The sequence below is a fragment of the Temnothorax longispinosus genome, chromosome 9 (assembly GCF_030848805.1).
Source record: "Temnothorax longispinosus isolate EJ_2023e chromosome 9, Tlon_JGU_v1, whole genome shotgun sequence".
Lineage (NCBI taxonomy): Eukaryota > Metazoa > Arthropoda > Insecta > Hymenoptera > Formicidae > Temnothorax > Temnothorax longispinosus.
The window spans coordinates 11,781,294-11,803,261 of NC_092366.1; the positions used below are offsets into that span (position 1 = coordinate 11,781,294).

A 21,968-nucleotide genomic window follows, 5' to 3' on the forward strand; every position below is an offset into this window, starting at 1 on the left:
AAGTAAGGGAATACAAGTACTTGGGATACGAGCTGAGGAGAAATAGAAGTGATGGTGGACAGATTAAGAGCGTAAAGAAGAAGGCAAATGTAGTGATGAGGCAGGTATATGGGGGTTGGGGGAACGTAGGTTCAGGGATGACTTTAGGAGAAGGATGATATTATTTAAATATTTAGTGCTTGGGATTATAATGTATGGGGCAGAGATTTGGGGATGGAGAGAAAGAGAAGAATTGGAAAGAATGCATAAAAAGTATGTAAAGTGGACCCTTAACCTTGACTCCTGTACGCCGGACTATATAGTTTATAAGGAAACAGGGAGAGTAAAGCTCAGTACAATTGCGGGAAATAGAGCAGTAAGATTTGAAGAAAAGGCTATGAGGGAGGGGGAGAGAAAATTGGTAATAGAATGCGTGAAGGAAAAAGAGAAAGAGGGATAAAAGGGCATGGTGGGGGAGGAAAGAGAGATGTTTTATAGGCAAAATGGATTTAGTTCGGAGGGAATAAAAGTACTGAGGGATAGAGAGGCGGATATAGGTCAAATAATAAGGCAGAGAGAGAGAGAGAGAGAGAGAGAGAGAGAGAGAGAGAGAGAGAGAGAGAGAGAGAGACTGGGGCAATGGATGGATAGTAAGATAGGAAGCAAGAGATACAACGGTAGATATAAGGACATAATGACGCAGGAGGGGCCAAAATATTTGAGAGGGAGCCAAAAGTTGATTGCGAGATGGAGGTGTGGAAACGAAGAAGAAAGATTCTGGGCGGCGGCGGAAAAAAGAAAATGTCAGATTTGTGAGGAAGAAGAAGGAACGATTGAGCATATACTGACACATGTAGATAGAGAGAGTAGGATTAGAGTAAGCAATTTTTTAGGAGAGAAAGGAAAGTTAGCGAATGTAAAATGTATGAAAGAATTAGGAAAAATGAGAGAAAATAGGATAAAGAAAAAATGAATGGATGAAGGCGTGAATGTTAAGTAACGAATTGTAAACCAAGTCCCGGGTTTTGGGCTGGAAGGCCGAACCGAATAAAGTATTGTTATTATATTAAAGATAGGAGAGAAGGGGGCAGGCTCTGTTATCGGGATCAGTTTGTAAGCCCGCTTCTCGAGAAATTCCCCAGCCCGTTCAAGATTCTTCCTTTGATAATGAGACATAAGTCTGGTCCTGGAAACAAAATTGCATGTTTTTTTACGAATATTTTTATTAAAATTTATTTAGGGTTGTGTGGGGTGATGTGCAACACTTTTTTTCGTTGCTCGGAAAACATATCCAAAAATCAAATTCTTTAATATATCATGGCTGTATAATGTAGAGGAAGAAAAATACTAAAATTCTGCGTAATTAGATTTTAAAAATTTTAAATTTTTCCTAAAAATTCTTCGAGTTTTCAAAAAAACGTCTGTTTTAGCATTTTTAAATTTTCTTGGGGTGATGTGCCACACAGGTAAAATTAAGGTAAAAAATGCATGAATATTGACATCAACCGACTTAAATGTTAAATTTGGGCTTCTTAAATACAAATTAATCGAAATCTGGTGAACAAAAAATTTCACTGTTGTAATTGACCTCTGACAAATGGAAATTTCACAAAAAAAATCATTTTTTATTTGATTTCTTATTTATTTATCGCTTGAAAATTAATATAATGAAAAAAAAAAACGCAAAAAACTGTATTTTTTATCATTTGAATCGCAGTTGTCACAAGTAAAATAGTTGCGACCTTGCATGTCGACACAGTGTTGCACATCACCCCAAACACGCTATTTTGCGCGGACTGGCGTGACACCAACACAATGTAAGGAAATCACAAAATCGCTTTGGATTATCAAAAGCACTTGAAAAACTAACAATATAAAAATATTTACCTATAAGATGACTAAAACCAATTCACGAAATCACTATGAATGTGAAAAGTAAAAAAAAACTTTCAGCTCGAGCTCGCTTTTCGTACAGCAAACCAGGGTGCGTGCTATCTCGCGAGTTATTTATCTAAAACAAGGTCGACACAAACACATGGCAGTATGCGGTTCTGTCAAATGTCGACATGCAGACCAGGAATCGGAAACGTTGCACATCACCCCATGTTGCACATCACCTCACACAACCCTAAATTCGAGAAAATATTCATAAAAACATGCACTATTGTTTCTAAATTAAATTAAATTTTGTTGGAATTATACAAGAACTTCAGATGTTATTAATTATTTAATAATAATTTGACAATAAATTAAATAATTAATTCAATACAATTAATATCTCAATTTATTAAAATCAATTTTATTGTATAATAATATAAGTACAAAATTACATTTTTCAAAAAAGGAGCCAAGTACACGCAATGTATTTTATAAATCCAAAAATTCAACCTAAGTGATAGTAGCTATATTTCTCCTTAAGGGGATGCTGGAGCCGTAGCCGAACTCGATCGGCGTCGGTAAAGAAGACCGGCGAACTATATCTGTCCTTGTATAGACAAAGATATAGACAAGGATAGCACGCTACATTGCACGCACACATACGCACGATGCACACCGACATTATACTTTTATATTACGCTTCCAAATCTTGATTTGGGGGGTTTATCGATGTTTTTCTTGTTGTGCAATTCGGGGGAACTTGTTTTCGCGTTCGTACCAATGGTATATCTCTTATATGAAATACATCTTGTGACGAGCTGACAGCTCACCGCAACTCGAGACGCCATATTGGGATAAGAGTAGGATAAGGAAATCTGTACTTCCGTAATTTTTTCTCGTTTTCTATATAAAATCGGAGTTTCCCCGAATCATTAATGTATGCACTGCAATTCTGGAGAAGGATTTTTAATTCTGTCAAATTAATACGACGCTACGTGCCGACAAAAAATGCCGGTAAAACAGACGGCTCCAGCATCCCCTTAACAAAATTATATCACAAAATTGCGTTAGCTAACTCAACCTAAGTAATATGTATAAATCCAAAAATTTAATTGGCAACTAAGTTCCCGCCGTTTTTTTAATGTTACTAGACACTACAGACGCGCGCTTCGCACGCGCTATTTAGCTTTAACATTACACACATATACAATGACAGCTGCTCATGAAGTAAGCACAGCGAGAGAACCAATCGGCATCGCGGAAAAGAGAGAACAATAAACGCGATATATTCGAGTACCGACTTTGCACGCCTTTTTTTAGAGAGGAACATTCCGCATGTCATTAAATGTTTTTGGCATAATGTTTTAAATCATTCGTGGTTCAGAAATGTGGAGCATGGGTTCCGCATGCTTTAAGTGACAACAACAAAAATCAACGAGCCACAATCTTCGCTGGTTTGCTTGCTCGTCACCGCTCAACTCATGGACACAAGCAACGATTTCTTTACCGAATTGTTACTGGCGACGAAAAATGGTGCCTGTACATTAATATGAAGCAGCGCAAGCAATGGCTTAGCCCCGGTAAACAAGCGACACCGCGCGTGAAACAAGATCTTCATCCGCGTAAAACGATGTTGTGCGTATGGTGGGACTGGGAAGGGATTATCCATTACAAATTGTTTGAACAGAACCAAACGGTCAACGCGGAACTCTATGTTCAACAAATGGAACGACTCAACACAGCATGGAATTCTTTTGCTGCACGACAACGCCCGCCCTCATATCGCCAATATGACCAAGGAAGCCATTCAAACGCATGGCTGAAGAACTCCATGCTGCCGATTAGGTCTTTTCTTTTGAATAGCCGTGTTGAGTCGTTCCATTTACTCTAATGTTTTCAAATCCAACACACACACACACACACACACACACACACACGGCAGAGAGAGTTTGGAGTCACTAAATACCACAGGGCTCGTATTCCGTTCCTGCCTACCGTCAACTGTCAACTACCGATAAATATCGGTCGTTTTTCATATCGTGTAAAAGCTACGCCGACACCGTTAACGACACCGACGACTGTCGGTGAACGGATTTTAGCGGAACAGAATACGACTCCAGGAGTGACGAACTATGAGATCCTGATCTCTGCCAAGGGATACTAAGCGGGTACCTCCACGTAGTGCATCTTAGGTAGTGTAAAGCAGTCCGCAACTTTTACTTGACTTTAGTTATATTTCGAAACTTATAAAAATCATCTCATGTTTAATTTTGACAACAAAATTCGAAAACAAAGCAATTTCAAATTTTAACGTAAAAATGACGATAACTCAAAAACAACGCATTTTTGGACCTATGTTTGTATCAACTTTCTTTCTTGTTTTTGGTTCCCCTTTCATCTCCCGAGCGATTTACCTCGACTTACAGAACACCCTGTATTCTTTTTGTAATTGGCGCAATTTAAAGATTTTATATATTTTTTTGAAATACATATCACTTGGATTGAGTTAAATAACACAATTTTGTGATATAATAATCTTGTTAAGAAGAAAGCTACTATTACTTAGATTAAATTTTTGGATTTACAAAATACATTGCGTGTACTTGGCGTCTTTTTTACCTTTTTTAAAAAAGGTAATTTTATACTGATATTACGCATTTTGTAGTGCATTAAGCAGGAAAACAAATTAAAATTTTTATTGAATTAGCAAAATAGTAATTAGTCACAAAAAATTACTAATTAGGTACATAAAAATTAATAATATTTAGATAAAATTGATTTACGCATTACTTAACCCTTAAGTAGCACGCGGGGTGTCAAACACCCCAAAACGAATTTTGTCAAGTTTAGGCATCTTACAGTAAAATTGATTATCCCTGACTTAAACATAAAATAAAAATAAGTTTTATAAAAATCAAGATTTCAATTCAGAAAAAAGAAACAGGCGATCATGAAAATAAATACCTTTTTTTAAATACCCACTACAATCATAATTTTTTTCGTAAAGTACTCTATCTCAAGAACATCGTGTTAAATTTTTATCAAAAAATATTTATTTTTGACTGAGATATGATTTTTTTAGCAAAACAAGCCATTTTTTATAACAAATTTTTTTGAAGCCTCAAAACTAAAAATTTTATAGTTTAGGCTAATGGGTATCATTTTCCAGTGTTTAATGTACTTGATGTACTTGATTTTTTTCAAGCCTATTGGAGCCTCCATTTCGCCGTACCCAATGTTCAAAGTGTGTGGGGTGTACAACACCCCGTGTGCAGATAACATTCGATCGCGGACGTGTGCTACTTAAGGGTTAAAGAATTGGTAATTTGTTACAGAAAAATTTCTAGTTACGTGAAAATTAGTATTTAGGTAAAACTGAATTAATTTTTTTTTTTGAAAATTGGTAATTAATAAGAATAAATTCTTTATTATTAAAATAAATTAATATTTGTCCAAAAATAAATTACTACTTATTTAAAAATTAATAATTAGTGGACAATAATTATTAATTTTTTCAATAATAAATAATTAGGCTCAAGTAAGTTACTTATTTTAAAAATTATTAATTAATATAAATTGCGCTACAGATCACTTTCTCGTTCTCTTTTACAATTTACAAGACATATACGTACATATGTGTGCGATTTTATAAATACACTTTCCTTCTTAAAGATCTTCTCGATATCAGCTCCCTGCGATCAATATACCGGGTGTAACAAAAAGGTCGGGACCCTGGATTATCTCGGAAATTTGACGTTTTCGGAAGAAATGTTTTATACAAAAATTGTTTGGCTCGAAGGGGCACATAAGATGGTGCCATTGGTTTTACCTTGGATAATCGTTTAAAGCTCACGTGAACGACACTTTTAATTTCTTAAACGGAAATCCCTATTTTTCAATGCATATTCTTGTAGCTAATCTCGAGAGCTTTTCAAAACGCTATAATAAAGTATTTTTTCATTAAGAACTTTTGGAATTATAAGGTTTGAAAGTTCTAGTATTTTGACATAAAATACAAAATATCTTGTAAAAAATTAAGTTTTCGGTAATGTTACCTTAACACTTTTATGCACAGAATAATGAGACGAATCAATTGGTATAAAAAAAGGCATATTTTCTTTAAGAAAAAATATGTAATTTGCAACACGCATCTGCATACTTTTTCTTAAAAGCAATTATGTCTTTTTTCATACCAATTGATTCGTCTCATTATTCTGTGCATAAAAGTGTTAAGAACATTACCGAAAACTTAATGTTTTACAAGATATTTTGTATTTTATGTCAAAATACTGGAACTTTCAAGCCTTATAATTCCAAAAGTTCTTAATGAAAAAATACTTTATTATAGCGTTTTGAAAAGCTCTCGAGATTAGCTACAAGAATATGCATTGAAAAATAGGAATTTCCATTTAAGAAATTAAAGATGTCGTTTACGTGAGCTTTAAACGACTATCCAAGGTGAAACCAATAGCACCATCTTATGTGCCCCTTCGAGCCAAACAACTTTTGTATAAAACATTTCTTCCGAAAACGTCAACTTTCCGAGATAATCCAGGGTTCCGACCTTTTTGTTACACCCGGTATATTGATATATTGATGATCACTATCACGTCTGTCACTACATTGATAAATCCGACTCACTGATATTTCGCTTCTTGTGATGCCCATCCTAATATTGATGACACTTTGACCCTTGCGTGACGCGACCAAAATTTGGAATTAAAACGATCGTATTTAACGATAAGAGACCACGGTGTTGCACAATACATATTACTAGGTTATAACTGAGTTACAGCGCGCTGTACGCACTGTCTGCACTAAGCGCACACGCACACGACGCACACGTACGTATATGCTGTCTCTTTTCAATAGTCTCAAATGCCATTTATTGATGCAAAAGCAACCATACGTACGGCGACGATGACAACGTTTTTTAATTGTAAAATTTAACATTTCAGATTTGACGTCGCAATATCTCCGCTCGTAGGGCACATAACGGAAAAATAATAACACTTTTATTACATACTTCAAACCCAATTAGCTATCGATCAAGCCTACTTAGAACTTGATCCGTTCACTCGTTATTGAGATTTCAAAATCTCGGGTATTTGTAACTCGTCCGTTGCATCACTCTCATCGCGCGTAGGCAACTTCTTCCTATGCTGCCAGTGCTTCCGCCATTCGGATATCACATTTAACGCCTTCTCAGTGAAGAAGAACGACACGAAGCCCATCATAGCGACTAATCCTTTCCACATGTTCATGCTATGTAAATTCACATGATCAATTGATAACGCGCTACTGTCGTCGTGATGATCATGTCCCTGATGTTCGTCGTGTTCATGATGATGAGGCGGCATCATCGCGTGTGGTAATAGATGGATAAAGGCATCACCGGTTAAAGTACCTACGGCCAGCGCAACTAGAAACTGTAGCACGTGATGGTAATAATTCTTTCCGTGTAAAGATACACGGCGGTCTCGTGCTGCGCGTGTACTTGGCGCGGGACACTATCGTGTCTCTTTGATAAAAAGTATAAAAAGTAAGTTTGTAGTTAAATAATCTTTTTTATCTTTAAAAAAATCTTCAATATAAAAAAATCCTATTTTAAATATCTTACAATAATTTTTGTAACATTTTTTAATAAAAACATTATCAACATATTAATGCTACAAAATAAATGTTAAATATTATTGTGATATACAAATATAAACATAATCTCATTATTCTTCAAACATGTTTAAATCTTTTTTTTTTCATAAAAAAGTAATTGCTGAAATATCACTTTCCGAGTATTTTTAGCAATTATGCAACCCTTTAAGCGAAGTATCAGAAAAATATCACCAAGTTTTCAAAAAAATTTCTGAGAAATTTCAGTTTAATTTTACAAAATTTTTAGTGAATATTCAGCAATTTAGCCGAAAATCTTTTTTCAGCGAAATTTTAGAGAAATTGTAGAGAAATATTAGTAATTTTTCAGAGAAATTTTAGTAAATTTTTAGAGAACTTTTTGAAGAAGTTGTAGCGAATCTTCAGCAATTTGCCTAAAAATAATTTTTTAGCGAAATTTTAGAAAAATTTTAGCCTATTTTTAGAGAAATTTTAGTAAATTTTCAGACAAATTTACGAAAAAATTATAGTTTAATTTCAGCGACCTTTCAGTACTTTTGCTGAAAAAATTACTTTCAGCAAAATTTCCGCAAAATTTCAGTAAAATTTTTCCAGCAGGGTGGTTAAGGATCTTTAGCAGTATTCACTACGATATTATCTGTTATTCAAGAGACGACTGTTACTTGTTATACCATACTACTAATCCATTTGAAATAAACCGTTGTTACTATTGTATTGTGTGTTAATTGCGCTGCGCTCTCTCTCTTCCTCCCAGAAGACTGACAGCGATAAGAAATATTAAAGGATTTACCCCTGAAGTATTTGTTGGGTTGGAATTACCGCACCGTGAGTATTCGCACCTGGCGCCCATACCGAGTATTGAGGACCTATATGGTCAATCTACCATTGGGGTAGCGTAACAGGGATTACCGATTAATTTACGGCGTGCCCCCTCGAAGGGCAAGACCAAGGGAATACGCGTCACAATATATATAATATACATGTGTTGTGTTTATATATGGTTACATATAATTATATATAGGGGAATACCTTAATCTACGTGGATAAATGCTTCTTTGTATAAGTCCCATTTTAATCAATCACCCCCAAAAATTTTGTTATTTGTGATTCTAAAAAGAAATGATTCAGACAAAAGTTGTTTGGTTTGAAAGGGGATATATGATTCCAATGTAAGTTGTCATTTTTAAGAAATTTTAAAGGAGATTAATTTTTTTAATGGAACTTGATTTTTTCTTTGAAATAAAAATTGTAGAGCTCGTCAATACGTTTTCAAAACACTATGATAAAACTCTCTTTCGTTAAGAATTTCCTGAGATATTTAAAATTTTATTATAATATTTTTAATATAAAATATGAACTATCTCATAAAGTATTTACTTTTCGATCTTTACCTTCATACTTTTATACGTAGAATAATGAAAAGAATCGATTGTTGTAAAAAAAAACCGAAAAAATTATTTTAAAAAATTTGATTGCATTTTATAAACGCATTCAATTTTGTAAAATTGCAAATGTAAAAATTATTATTATTATTCACTTTCTTTTATTATTATACGTGCTCATATATGTATAACTAGCTGGTTACCCGGGCTTTGCCCCGGAGGACATATGTAATAAAACACGCAAATAGTCTCTCTCTCTCTCTCTCTTCTCTCACTCTCTCTCCCTCTGGAAACTGATTTCCAAAAAGATACCGGTTCCCAAAAAGATCGGTAACGAAAAACTATACAGCTTATAGCACTCCCCGAGAAATTCTACCCCTACTTTATGTACAATTCTTTGAGATTCGGTCATTTGGAACCGGTTTCCAAAAAAATCGGGAACAAAAAATGGTACACTTTATAGCACTCCTCGAGAAATTCTACTCTTACTTCATGTATAATTCTTTGAGATTCAATCAATTATTTCCCAAAAAATTGGAAATAAAAAAACCGGTTTCCAAAAAGATCGGAAACAAAAACTGTACACATCATGGCGCTCCCCGTAAAATTCAAAAAAATCGGTATTTATGTACCGGGGAAATTCTACCGGAAAAATTCTACCCCTACTTCATATATAATTCTTTAAGATTCAATCAATTTTATTTCCCTAAAAAAAAATTTAAAAAACCGGTTTCCAAAAAGATTGATAACGAAAAATTATACACTTTATAACACTCCCCGGAAAATTCTACCCCTGTTTGATCTATAATTCTTTGAGATTCGGTCAATTATTTCCCGAAAAATTAAAAGAATTAGAAAAACCGGTTTCCAGAAAATCGGTAACAAAAAGCTATATACATAGTGGCACTCCCCGGAAAATTATTCTTTAAGATTTAATCAATTATTTCCCTAAAAGAAAAATTAAAAAAACCGGCTTTCAAAAAGATCGGTAACGAAAAATTATCTTTATAACACTCTCCGGAAAATTCTACCCGTTTGATTTATAAAAAAATTAGAAAAATTAAAAAAACCGGTTTCCAGAAAATCGGTAACAAAAAACTATACACATAGTGGCACTCCCCAAAAAATTCTACCTCTATTTCATATACTTTTGGTAAAAATTCGATTCAGAGGTTTGGGCTAGGCGTTGATGAGTCAGTGAGTCAGTGAATCAGTAAGTCAGTCAGGACATCTTCCTTTATATATATAGATGATAGATGAATCCATATATAATTTTATATAAAGTACCAAATTTTATATATAATCACATATAATCATATATATTTATATATAATTATATATAATTATATATAATCTTTTTTTCCCGGGTAATTAGAATTTATTATTTGACTTTTCCATACTAAGAGAACAGATTTGCGGTTAATTCAAAATATATGATAGCAGTCTGTCGGCAGATTGATAACAGATTTGATCCGACATATGCTGATAAGCAGACTGATATTAACTGCGTCCACATTCAGCTTATGTTCTGTCATCTGAGTCTGCTAACATAATCAAATTGGCAGCAGAAATCGCGCAGACAGAGCCTACTAACAGACAATGTAAGCAGATTGGCAGCAGAAATAGCACAGAACCTGAATGGTTCCAGCACGATCTGCTCGATTTCTGTCACTGCTCAATCTGCTGTCTAATTATGATAGCAGATTCTGTTATGCTTCTGTTGGCATTCTGCCGACATCATGTAATATATCAGAATCAACGTCAAATCTGTAGTCTTTCTATAGACAAACTTTGTACCAGAAGTAGGTAAGCTAGGAGAGTTCTAAGCCATGGGGCAATGAGGGGGGGTGAGGGGCGGGGGGAACCGCGGGCGGGGGGGGACCGCGGGCGGGGGGACCGCGGGGGAGGGGGAACCGCGCGTTTCGGCGCCGCGGGGAGGGGGAGAGGGGACCCGCGCGTTTTCGGCGCCGCGGGGGAGGGGAGGGGGGGGAACCGCTTTTTTCAGGCGTCGCGGGGGAGGGGGAAGGGGGAACCGCGTTTTCCGGCGCCGCGGGTGAGGGGGTCTGCGTTTTCCGGCGCCGCGGGGTGAGGGGATCCGCGTTTTTCCGGCGCCGCAAGGCGACCGCGTTTTCGGGCGCCGCGGGGCGAAGGGACCCGCGTTCGCGTTTTGCCGCGCCGCGGAGCGTTCGCGTTTTCGGGCGCCGCGGGGCGAGGGGACCCGCGTTCGCGTTTCGCCGCGCCGCGGAGTCCGCGTGACGTCACACGGCACGCTCGCGTTATCTCCCCCTCGTAGATGTTTCTTTCCCGTCCCCATTCGTCTTCTCGTTCGCGCGGTGTCTCGCGCCCCCGTCCCCCCGTTCGCGTTCTCGCTCGTGGCCCCGTTCGCGATCTCTTTCTCTCGCGCGTTCTCGTTCAGAAATTATGCGAAAACTACAAATAGAAAATTTGCTTACCACCGCTTGATTTCAACCTGAAACCCCTGGCTCTTGAGTCAGACACCTTCGGCAATTTGCAACACAACAATGATTTTATACAAAATATTTAGAGTTTTGTACACAGATAAGTTAGAAAGAAGCAATACATGAAAGAAGCTGTAAGCATAAACTGCAGTTTTAATCATATGCAATACAGACAGCCTTCGGACACCATGTCTTTGCCACGTAGCACTATCAATCACAAACAGTGCAAACTGAACAGAGATTACACGGTATTATTTGATGTAGTGGGCCTCCACACGACGCACAGAATAAACATTCAATCAGTATATAGGCGCGGGTGTCATGTTTTCGCTCAGCGTGCAACATTGAGAATAATCCTCGTAATCTTATAGTACACGGTGCACAAAATTTTACATTACCAGAAGTAAAATAGAAGTATGTGCAACACATTTTCTTCAATTCATCTAAGGCATTCACTTCAGCCTGGTTTAATACTCGGAAAATTACTTCCGAAACATCCTCAAACCTATCACTGTCGTAACACGAATCGTTTGACAAAATTGCATCATCATCATCATCAACTTCCATTCCTTCCTCTTCATTTACTTCCATTTCCTCAGGCACTTCCATTTCTTCAGGCACTTCCATTTCTTCCTCGTTTGCTTCAACTTCCATTCTTTCTTCTCCTTCAAAGTGCAATTCTTCGAAACCCATTTTTTTCCACACTTGCCCCCCCACTACCTTTAAATCTAATGTTTTAAATATTTTAACTGTCTTAAGATGGCGAACGAATTGTATAAGTCACACAAATAAGCACGCCAACCGACTGCTCTTACTTCTAGTCCTCGACTACAGAGCGTACCATCAAATGCATCCTTCTACATCTCACTATTGTCACATCGTTTGTTTATCATATCTAATTTCATCTCAGCATCCATACAATTGCACCTCCCGAAAAATCTGCGATGTGCAGTTTTGCACGTGTGCAATGAAGTCACCGCGAGACACGTATGTTCTCGAAAACGATATCGCGCCATTGACTTTCGGTAATTTGATCTGTAAAACTGCTATTGAACCGCGATCAAACAGCTATCAAACAGCTATTAAACCGCTATTGAACAGCTATCAAACAGCTAAAAACAACTAAAAACAGCTAAAAAAACAGCTATCAAACAGCTATTGAATCGCTATAAAACAGCAAAAAACAGCTAAAAACAGCTACCAAACTGCTCTTGAACAGCAACCAAACAGCTCTTGAACAGCTATGAAACAGCAAAAAACAGCTAAAAACAGCTATAAAACAGCTAAAAACAGCTAAAAACAGCTATCAAACAGCTATGAAACAACTAAAAACAGCTAAAAACAGCTATCAAACAGTTAAAAACAGCTAAAAAAACAGCTAAAAACAGCTAAAAACAGCTATCAAACAGCTCTTGAACAGCTATCAAACAACTAAAAACAGCTAAAACAGCTATTGAACTGCTATGAAACAGCTAAAAACAGCTATCAAACAGCTATTGAACTGCTATGAAACAGCTAAAAACAGCTATTGAACAGCTATCAAACAGCTAAAAACAGCTAAAAACAGCTACCAAACAGCTATTGAACTGCTATGAAACAGCTAAAAACAGCTATAAAACAACTAAAACAGCTATCAGTATAACTGCGATCTGTATAACTGCTATTGAATCGCTATTGAACCGCTATGAAACAGCTAAAAAGAGCCATCAAACAACTAAAAACAACTAAAAACAGCTCTTGAACAGCTAAAACATCTATATTATACTACAAAGTATGTAGGAAAAAGAAATAAAACATTTATATATACATATATAGTTTATTTAAAAAAAAAATCATAATTTTTTCAGGTGTCGCGACCACCAGTTAAATATTTTTAATACATTTTGTAATGCGCAATTCTTAACATGTTTTTCGCATCTTACAGTATTAGTAACATCTAGATTATTTAAAGATTCGATATCTTCGTAATCTGCATCCAAAGTCTCAATTTTTAGATGTTTTCTCGCTTTATTCTCAAGCAGATCCACCAGCCATTCTCGTTTCTGGCATCCCTTGACGTACACAAGAGTCGATGTCTCGTCGCCCTCTCCAAGTACGGCCGCCGATGTAATTAGATGTTTCGCCATGCTGTAGGACACGTTTCCGTCCTCCCATCGTAGTCCATGGTGATTCGCAATCAACCAGGAAGCGCATGATCTGTCGGATTTCGTGAGGAGACTCCATGGCATGGGACATGTAAAAATGTAATGCGCCAAAACGGTCCCGTTTCTCAGAACCGCCACCTCTTTCACGACAAATTTCATCCTGACGGTGAATCCTTGCAGATCGACAAACGTCGGTACGATCATGACGAAACGACGGAGCAATCTGTATCTTATCGCGGTACATCAGTGTATCTTATATCGCAATATCTACTTATATTGCAATATCTGCTGATATTGCAATTTACATGAGTTTGCGCACTACATTAGACAGCGGGCAGTATTCGATTACGCGATCATGCAAGATGAGACAATAGGCGGTAGTATTTGCAGGTACATTTTCTTTACAATCAAATTCTATTCGCACATCCACGGTGGCGCTCTTGACAGAGTTTTGTCGCGAGCAATCGATGACAACAAAAGGTCCTTCCACCAGGAATGTATACAAGCTGCAAAGCGTATCGAAGGAATCGTATCCGTAATAAGTTTTACGAAAACGCGCATACATATCGAAAAGAACGGCGTATCGATTTTTACCAAAATCCAGATTCATGTCATCGTACGGATAAAATTCGGAGTTTAGATAAAGTTTCACGTTGGTCAAATTACAATCATCGAATACGCTAACATTTTGAGACATGATATTCTTGCGGCCGGTCTGCAGCGCAAAGATAACGTACCGCGGCTTCTCCAGCTGAGTCGCCGTTTTGACGGCCCACGAATGCTTGGTCGTGCTCTGCAACATGGGATACTCATACAGATCCCACGAACGGAAACTGACACTAAGATATCGCCCGCTTTCCAAGGCCCGTAGCATAGATAGCTTATTGACCTCGTTTAATGTAACGTGAGGCATTCGCCACTGTATTTTAAACAATTCGATTTCCGGCTCCGTCGCAGGATTTCCTACAATGCAATTGTTAACGCTCGTCACGAATTAATTTTGATACGAGCGCGTAGCGATAACAATTGCATTGTAGGAAATCCTGCGACGGAGCCGGAAATCGAATTGTTTAAAATACAGTGGCGAATGCCTCACGTTACATTAAACGAGGTCAATAAGCTATCTATGCTACGGGCCTTGGAAAGCGGGCGATATCTTAGTGTCAGTTTCCGTTCGTGGGATCTGTATGAGTATCCCATGTTGCAGAGCACGACCAAGCATTCGTGGGCCGTCAAAACGGCGACTCAGCTGGAGAAGCCGCGGTACGTTATCTTTGCGCTGCAGACCGGCCGCAAGAATATCATGTCTCAAAATGTTAGCGTATTCGATGATTGTAATTTGACCAACGTGAAACTTTATCTAAACTCCGAATTTTATCCGTACGATGACATGAATCTGGATTTTGGTAAAAATCGATACGCCGTTCTTTTCGATATGTATGCGCGTTTTCGTAAAACTTATTACGGATACGATTCCTTCGATACGCTTTGCAGCTTGTATACATTCCTGGTGGAAGGACCTTTTGTTGTCATCGATTGCTCGCGACAAAACGAATCTGTCAAGAGCGCCACCGTGGATGTGCGAATAGAATTTGATTGTAAAGAAAATGTACCTGCAAATACTACCGCCTATTGTCTCATCTTGCATGATCGCGTAATCGAATACTGCCCGTTGTCTAATGTAGTGCGCAAACTCATGTAAATTGCAATATCAGCAGATATTGCAATATAAGTAGATATTGCGATATAAGATACACTGATGTACCGCGATAAGATACAGATTGCTCCGTCGTTTCGTCATGATCGTACCGACGTTTGTCGATCTGCAAGGATTCACCGTCAGGATGAAATTTGTCGTGAAAGAGGTGGCGGTTCTGAGAAACGGGACCGTTTTGGCGCATTACATTTTTACATGTCCCATGCCATGGAGTCTCCTCACGAAATCCGACAGATCATGCGCTTCCTGGTTGATTGCGAATCACCATGGACTACGATGGGAGGACGGAAACGTGTCCTACAGCATGGCGAAACATCTAATTACATCGGCCGTACTTGGAGAGGGCGACGAGACATCGACTCTTGTGTACGTCAAGGGATGCCAGAAACGAGAATGGCTGGTGGATCTGCTTGAGAATAAAGCGAGAAAACATCTAAAAATTGAGACTTTGGATGCAGATTACGAAGATATCGAATCTTTAAATAATCTAGATGTTACTAATACTGTAAGATGCGAAAAACATGTTAAGAATTGCGCATTACAAAATGTATTAAAAATATTTAACTGGTGGTCGCGACACCTGAAAAAATTATGATTTTTTTTTTAAATAAACTATATATGTATATATAAATGTTTTATTTCTTTTTCCTACATACTTTGTAGTATAATATAGATGTTTTAGCTGTTCAAGAGCTGTTTTTAGTTGTTTTTAGTTGTTTGATGGCTCTTTTTAGCTGTTTCATAGCGGTTCAATAGCGATTCAATAGTAGTTATACAGATCGCTGTTATACTGATAGCTGTTTTTAGTTGTTTTATAGCTGTTTTATAGCGATTTAATAGCTGTTTGATAGCTGTTTTTAGCTGTTTTTAGCTGTTTTATAGCAGTTCAATAGCTGTTTTTAGCTGTTTCATAGCAGTTCAATAGCTGTTTGATAGCTGTTTTTAGCTGTTTCATAGCAGTTCAATAGCTGTTTTAGCTGTTTTTAGTTGTTTGATAGCTGTTCAAGAGCTGTTTGATAGCTGTTTTTAGCTGTTTTTAGCTGTTTTTTTAGCTGTTTTTAACTGTTTGATAGCTGTTTTTAGCTGTTTTTAGTTGTTTCATAGCTGTTTGATAGCTGTTTTTAGCTGTTTTTAGCTGTTTTATAGCTGTTTTTAGCTGTTTTTTGCTGTTTCATAGCTGTTCAAGAGCTGTTTGGTTGCTGTTCAAGAGCAGTTTGGTAGCTGTTTTTAGCTGTTTTTTGCTGTTTTATAGCGATTCAATAGCTGTTTGATAGCTGTTTTTTTAGCTGTTTTTAGTTGTTTTTAGCTGTTTGATAGCTGTTCAATAGCGGTTTAATAGCTGTTTGATAGCTGTTTGATCGCGGTTCAATAGCAGTTTTACAGATCAAATTACCGAAAGTCAATGGCGCGATATCGTTTTCGAGAACATACGTGTCTCGCGGTGACTTCATTGCACACGTGCAAAACTGCACATCGCAGATTTTTCGGGAGGTGCAATTGTATGGATGCTGAGATGAAATTAGATATGATAAACAAACGATGTGACAATAGTGAGAAGGATGTAGAAGGATGCATTTGATGGTACGCTCTGTAGTCGAGGACTAGAAGTAAGAGCAGTCGGTTGGCGTGCTTATTTGTGTGACTTATACAATTCGTTCGCCATCTTAAGACAGTTAAAATATTTAAAACATTAGATTTAAAGGTAGTGGGGGGGCAAGTGTGGAAAAAATGGGTTTCGAAGAATTGCACTTTGAAGGAGAAGAAAGAATGGAAGTTGAAGCAAACGAGGAAGAAATGGAAGTGCCTGAAGAAATGGAAGTGCCTGAGGAAATGGAAGTAAATGAAGAGGAAGGAATGGAAGTTGATGATGATGATGATGCAATTTTGTCAAACGATTCGTGTTACGACAGTGATAGGTTTGAGGATGTTTCGGAAGTAATTTTCCGAGTATTAAACCAGGCTGAAGTGAATGCCTTAGATGAATTGAAGAAAATGTGTTGCACATACTTCTATTTTACTTCTGGTAATGTAAAATTTTGTGCACCGTGTACTATAAGATTACGAGGATTATTCTCAATGTTGCACGCTGAGCGAAAACATGACACCCGCGCCTATATACTGATTGAATGTTTATTCTGTGCGTCGTGTGGAGGCCCACTACATCAAATAATACCGTGTAATCTCTGTTCAGTTTGCACTGTTTGTGATTGATAGTGCTACGTGGCAAAGACATGGTGTCCGAAGGCTGTCTGTATTGCATATGATTAAAACTGCAGTTTATGCTTACAGCTTCTTTCATGTATTGCTTCTTTCTAACTTATCTGTGTACAAAACTCTAAATATTTTGTATAAAATCATTGTTGTGTTGCAAATTGCCGAAGGTGTCTGACTCAAGAGCCAGGGGTTTCAGGTTGAAATCAAGCGGTGGTAAGCAAATTTTCTATTTGTAGTTTTCGCATAATTTCTGAACGAGAACGCGCGAGAGAAAGAGATCGCAAACGGGGCCACGAGCGAGAACGCGAACGGGGGGACGGGGGCGCGAGACACCGCGCGAACGAGAAGACGAATGGAGGACGGGAAAGAAACATCTACGAGGGGGAGATAACGCGAGCGTGCCGTGTGACGTCACGCGAACGCTCCGCGGCGCGGCGAAACGCGAACGCGGGTCCCCTCGCCCCGCGGCGCCCGAAAACGCGAACGCTCCGCGGCGCGGCGAAACGCGAACGCGGGTCCCCTCGCCCCGCGGCGCCCGAAAACGCGGTCGCCTTGCGGCGCCGGAAAACGCGGATCCCCTCACCCCGCGGCGCCGGAAAACGCAGACCCCCTCACCCCGCGGCGCCGGAAAACGCGGTTCCCCCTTCCCCCTCCCCCGCGACGCCTGAAAAACGCGGTTCCCCCCCCTCCCCCTCCCCCGCGGCGCCGAAACGCGCGGGTCCCCCCTCCCCCTCCCCCGCGGCGCCGAAACGCGCGGTTCCCCCCTCCCCCGCGGTCCCCCCGCCCGCGGTCCCCCCCCCGCCCGCGGTTCCCCCCGCCCCTCACCCCCCCTTATTGCCCCATGGCTTAGAACTCTCCTAGCTTACCTACTACCAGATACTTTGCAAGATCTGCTTTCGACAAACTTGGCTGTCTGGATATATTACGATAAATACTTAATGCGATCAATACGTGTATTGCGATTTTTTTATATCTTTTTATTTATCGGTTTTTATCACACTAAAGATGAATTCATAACAGACCAAAGCGAGTGTAATGTAAATTATAATTTTAACAAAAAAAAACGATAGGAACACCCTCTGTTGTGGCTTTAAACCCTTTTTTTATATTAGATAAATACAATATATTTTGATACGAATATATATATTTAAAACATTTGTATATATACATTTAATTTCTTGTTTTGAATTTACAATAGCTGTACTAATAGAATAATAGATCAATGGTTTTAATATTGTGTTCTTATTCTGCAACAGGTTGGAACTGCAAAAACGATTACCATGGTTAGAATTGCAAGAGAAGCTTCCCGCAGACACACAGAGCTCTACAACTGAAACAGTGAATGCGCCATTATCTTAAATCTCATTCAATTTTATATAATGACTGTAGTTATTTATGATATGATATGATTAATTGTCCTTATGAAGATTATATTTCTTGTTATTACAGTATGTTGATTGTATAGTCTATATTAATCTAGTAGCAAGTAAACAATTGTAAATTCATAAATGTGAATAATGTAAGCTTAATAAGCATAATATTTATTCTATGTTCCTTCACTTTGTTACGCATTTGCATGTCCGCTGCTGCAACTTGTGTAAAATACTTACAATTAGAGCCTCCGCACAAGACTCTCATGTGGTAATGTAACGTAACGTAACGTGGGTCATGTTGTAAGCGCACAACATATTAGAAATAAGTTATCGCACTTAGCAACTCCGAGTTGCCTCCTGCGAGAAACCTGACCTTAGCGACGAGGACCGCTGACGCGAAGGCCAGCACGAGTTTCGGTAATGACCATATATGGTATAAATTTTGATATCTGACAGGATTTTTGAGAATTTTTTTAGATTTTTAATTGTGACCATCAATATGTCGGTTTAAAAAATTTATAACTAAATTAACTTTATAAAGAAAATCTAAAAAAAATTCTGAGTACATTTTAGAGTTGGAACAATAACATAAAAAATCACCGACCAAATTCGAGAGGTCAAGGGTCAAACCTAGGTCGATTAGGCATAAAATGCCCCATATATAAAACTAATTAAGAATATAAGAAGAAATGCCAATATAAATGTCGATTAAAAATCTCGAACATATGTATACATGTCGTATGTTCTTAATCGATGTGTATTAGATAGATAATGGATACTTTATTACCCCAAGGGGTCTAAAAGGTCGTTTTGTAGGGACGTACCCAACCTTGTACAGTTTCACAACATCTTTTCCAACATCTTTTTTAACATACAACATTGGCGTATTGAAGGGACGTATCCAACCATGTACATAACTCGTGCTTCCTATCCCGTCCTGGCCATAGCGGCCTCATACATTCTTGTTCCCTCCCTCCCTTCCTTGCTCCTTATCCTTATCCTTTCTCCTCTCCTTCTCCACACCCTTCCCTTCTCTTCTTTCTTAGCCTGCTTTTTCTCCCATTCTTCCCTCTCCTCACTGCACCTCCACTCTCTGTTCTCTATCCATACTCTCCTATTCGTTACCCTGACTTTTCTTCCTTTCGCCCTCCACCTCGTCTTCCTCTCCTCCATCGTCTCTCTCTCTCTCTCTCTCTCTCTCTCTCTCTCTCTCTCTCTCTCTCTCTAACGTTCCTCTTTCTTCCTTCCTTTCTCTTCCTTTGCCCTTCACACCCTTTCTCTCTTCCTGCTACCTCTCTGTCTCTCTTCCCCGCTCCTGCGTCACCCCGTCACCCTTCTTGTCTCGTCTCTCTGCTATCCGATCTCTGATTCTGCTTTCAGTCCGTTCTTCCGTCTCTCTTCAACTTTCTCCACCTCTATTATTCTCCCTTCGCCTTCACCTACTTCTTCTCTCCCTGTCTTCCGATTCTTTCTTATCTCTCTTTCGTATCCACTGTGTTTACCTCTCTCCACTCTCCCCCTTCCGCTCTCTTCTCTTCACCTTCCACTCGGTCCATTTCGTCCTCTATCCTATCCCGGATTTTCACTCTACGCTCTCCTTTCACGTCTCTTTGCTCATCCCTTTTCACTCTCCGTTCTTTCCCCGTCCTTCTCTCTCCTTTTTCTTGCCGTGCGGCGGCCGATCTGTCCAGCACACGCACGTTCGGCACTTCTCTCTTTCTTCGTTCTACTCCTCCGTCGCTTTCTCTCCTTCCTTTCTATCACCTGTCTATGTGGCCGACCCCCTCGATTGTTCGATCTATCGATCTGTCGAGACGACTCGCTGCTCCGTTCCGCACCTGCTGCACCACCATCGACAATTTCTGTCTCGTGTCAGGTCGATCGATCGCCCGATCGATACTCTATGCTGCCAACTCGCTCAGCTCCTTCGTCATGTAACCTGGGCTGCTACCTCCGTTCTTTCAATCCCGCCTTTCTCCCTAACCTCACTTTCCACGTGCCTCTTCACCAACGTTTCCCGTCTCCTCCAGGTCACTTTCCGCTTTACCTCCAATCTCCCGTCTTCCTTTCGCACTCCCTTATCTACTCCCTTCATCCAACATCTTCCTCACATCTCAAATCTCTCTCTTTATCTCCTTTCACTCTCCTACCACTTATCCGCCTGTTCCCCCGCCGAGGGCTACGGGGGCCCCCTAATCGATGTGTATACTCGTATTGGCTGGAGAGATTACGAACGCGGAACGAGAATAGAGAAGTGGAGGATAATACAAATGTAAGTGGGAAAGTAAAAGGAGTAGGAAGAGGGGAGCGTGTAAGGCTGAGGTGACAGAGGCGGAAAAGGAAGGTCGAGTATGTGAGAAGAAGGAAATTCTTTTACAGAATTAGAGGAGGAAAAAGGCGTGCTTGGACACCGGGCGACGCTGCCTGAGAAAGGAAGAAGAAAGGAAGGTAGAAAAGGAGGCGACGAGAGTTGAGAAGAAGGGCAGGAGGGTGGTGCAAAGGGAGGTGAGAGAAAGGCAGAGAGAAGGCAGCAGAGGAGAGAGCGTGGAGGGGTTGGAGGATTTGATGAGGGGCTAAACAGAATAGGAGATGAATTAGGGAAGATTAGGAGGATGCTAGAGAGAAGGGAAAGAGGTTTGGAAAAAGAGGAGAGTGTCGAGGAGAGAGCGGAGGAGTGTTGGAGAAAGGAGCGAGTCAGGAAGTAAGACGGAGGAGGGAAAGAGAGGGGGAAGTGGCGGAAGGAGGTGTAACGGGGAGAGGACGAGAGAAAGAGAGGTGGAAAGGATGAGAAGGAGGTGAGGGGGAGGGTGAAGGAAGGGGAGGAAGGAGAGGGAAAGTCAAGTTGGCATAGTTGGCAGAGAGGGGAGATTATCAGTAGATGGGTGGAGAAGAAGACGAGAAGAAGAGTAGAGGTGGCAGAGGCGAGAGGGGGGATGGTTCGGGTGAGGAAAAAAAATGGAGGGAGGTGGAGGAGGTTGTGAAAAAAGGATGGAGGTTAGTAGAAAGAAAAGGTGGAGAAGGAGGGGAAAGAGAAAAGTTAGCCAAAGGAGAAGGAAGAGAGCGGAAGGGGGACTGAAGGGAAGAGTTCTACTGGAATGGAAGAAGGATGGAGACAAGCGAAGCCGGGAGAGAAAGAGGCAGAAGAGGTAGTGTTACGTCTGCCCCACCACAACTCCCAGAAAATAAAAATC

The 21,968-nt window shown here is 39.4% G+C and overlaps 1 protein-coding gene across 3 annotated transcripts in view; it reads left to right on the forward strand.

Moving 5' to 3' along the window:
- The window catches only part of Uvop (ultraviolet-sensitive opsin), a 127,285-nt gene extending 108,343 nt beyond the window's left edge, over window positions 1-18,942 (forward strand). For all 3 annotated transcript variants that reach the window (XM_071788733.1, XM_071788734.1, XM_071788735.1), the window contains one exon: window positions 18,661-18,942. In XM_071788733.1, coding sequence (XP_071644834.1) covers window positions 18,661-18,763 — 103 coding nt within the window. In that variant the 3' untranslated portion in view covers window positions 18,764-18,942. The remainder of the gene's footprint in view (window positions 1-18,660) is intronic.
- The last annotated feature ends 3,026 nt before the right edge of the window (window positions 18,943-21,968 follow it).